The sequence below is a fragment of the Buceros rhinoceros genome, unplaced genomic scaffold, assembly GCF_000710305.1.
Source record: "Buceros rhinoceros silvestris isolate BGI_N320 unplaced genomic scaffold, ASM71030v1 scaffold25492, whole genome shotgun sequence".
In the NCBI taxonomy this organism is placed as follows: domain Eukaryota; kingdom Metazoa; phylum Chordata; class Aves; order Bucerotiformes; family Bucerotidae; genus Buceros; species Buceros rhinoceros.
Window position 1 is genome coordinate 1 of NW_010397493.1, and position 1274 is coordinate 1274.

A 1274-nucleotide genomic window follows, 5' to 3' on the forward strand; every position below is an offset into this window, starting at 1 on the left:
CCACGGTGCCACCCACACCTTGGGTCCAGTAAGTGGGTGCTAGTTTGGGGGGTGAGGGTGGAAGGGGTGGGCAGGAGCGCGTGGGGGGTGTCCTCAGGTCGTTTTGCCGTATTTTTTGTATTTCTGTGTATTTCTTACTGTCCCTTTTCCCTCTGTACAAAATGAGCGGTATGGTCATGGGCGTAGGTGACACGGTGACGTGCGTGGGGCCGCCCTGCGCTCACTGCAGCAGGGCCCGGATCTGTTTGGACGTGGTGTCGTCATTGAGGTGCCGAGTGGTGTACCTGGACGAGGGAGGGGACAGTCACCCCGCGGCACCCCAACCTGCTCCACTGCCATCCCACGGTGCCGTCGAGGGATGCCACATTCCCCCACCACATCCCCCGGCTCCCCCGCTCACCTCAGAGCGTTCAGGAGCCCCTCGGTGCTGGTGGAGGGTTGGTCTTTCAAGACTTTGATGCAGCCTTTCATCTGGTGGGGGGAACGAGACAGGCTGAGAGCAGCTTGGGGCTGCCCCCCTTCCTCCTCATCCTCCTCCTTGCTGCATGGGGAGGATGAGTTCCCCCCTGGACCAACTCAGAGACATCCCCGCAGGGAACATCAGGGGTGAGGGACCCTCCAGCATCACAGCTACACTGGGATGAGGGGGACGGCTGTAACCCCCCAGTGCAGCCCACGGCCACTCACGTCGATCTTGGAGGTCTTCGCGAAGGCCCCCACGGGGTGGACGTGGTCGTAGAGGATGATGACGCCGACCATCACCCGCATGCAGAAGAGGAGGGTCTCGGTGTTGGTGAAGCGGCTCCGGTACTCCCTGCACCAGGAGAGGGGCTGGCTGAGCCTGGGCCGGTGGCAGAGGGACCTCGTCACCGATATGTCCCCCCACCCCGAGCAGGGTACTCACGGGGTCTCCAGCATCACCCTGCAGACGCAGGCCATGGTGCTCAAGCAGTCGGTCGTGTCCTCGATCGGGAGCGTCTTGTTCTGAAACCCAACAGGTCCCGGCTGCTGTTTCCCTCCCTTGATCTCCGCGTGATGCCAGGACTGGAGCAGGGGCTTCCCCCTGCTCCAAGGGTACCCCAGCCTCACTCACCTCTGAAACGAACTTGGTGGTGGCATTGCTGAGCGTTTTGAGCATGGGGGTGGCCTCGGCGTAGAAGAGGGACATCCTGTTGGCCATCTCGTTGTTCACCTCGCTCTCCGCGTCCAGCTGCGGGGGGGATGATGGGAGCTGTTGGAGTGGCTGGCTCCCCACCCCACCAACTCCCCAGGCC

At 62.8% G+C, this 1274-nt stretch overlaps 1 protein-coding gene across 1 annotated transcript in view; it reads right to left on the reverse strand.

Annotated features, from left to right (window-relative positions):
• Positions 1-96: 96 nt before the first annotated feature.
• LOC104502324 (protein FAM49A-like) overlaps positions 97-1274 on the reverse strand; it is a gene marked incomplete at its 5' end in the record, with an annotated part of 1709 nt that continues 531 nt past the window's right edge. The window contains 5 exons of the mRNA XM_010146286.1: positions 97-284; positions 401-471; positions 688-814; positions 905-984; positions 1094-1210. Coding sequence (XP_010144588.1) covers positions 221-284; positions 401-471; positions 688-814; positions 905-984; positions 1094-1210 — 459 coding nt within the window. The remainder of the gene's footprint in view (positions 285-400; positions 472-687; positions 815-904; positions 985-1093; positions 1211-1274) is intronic.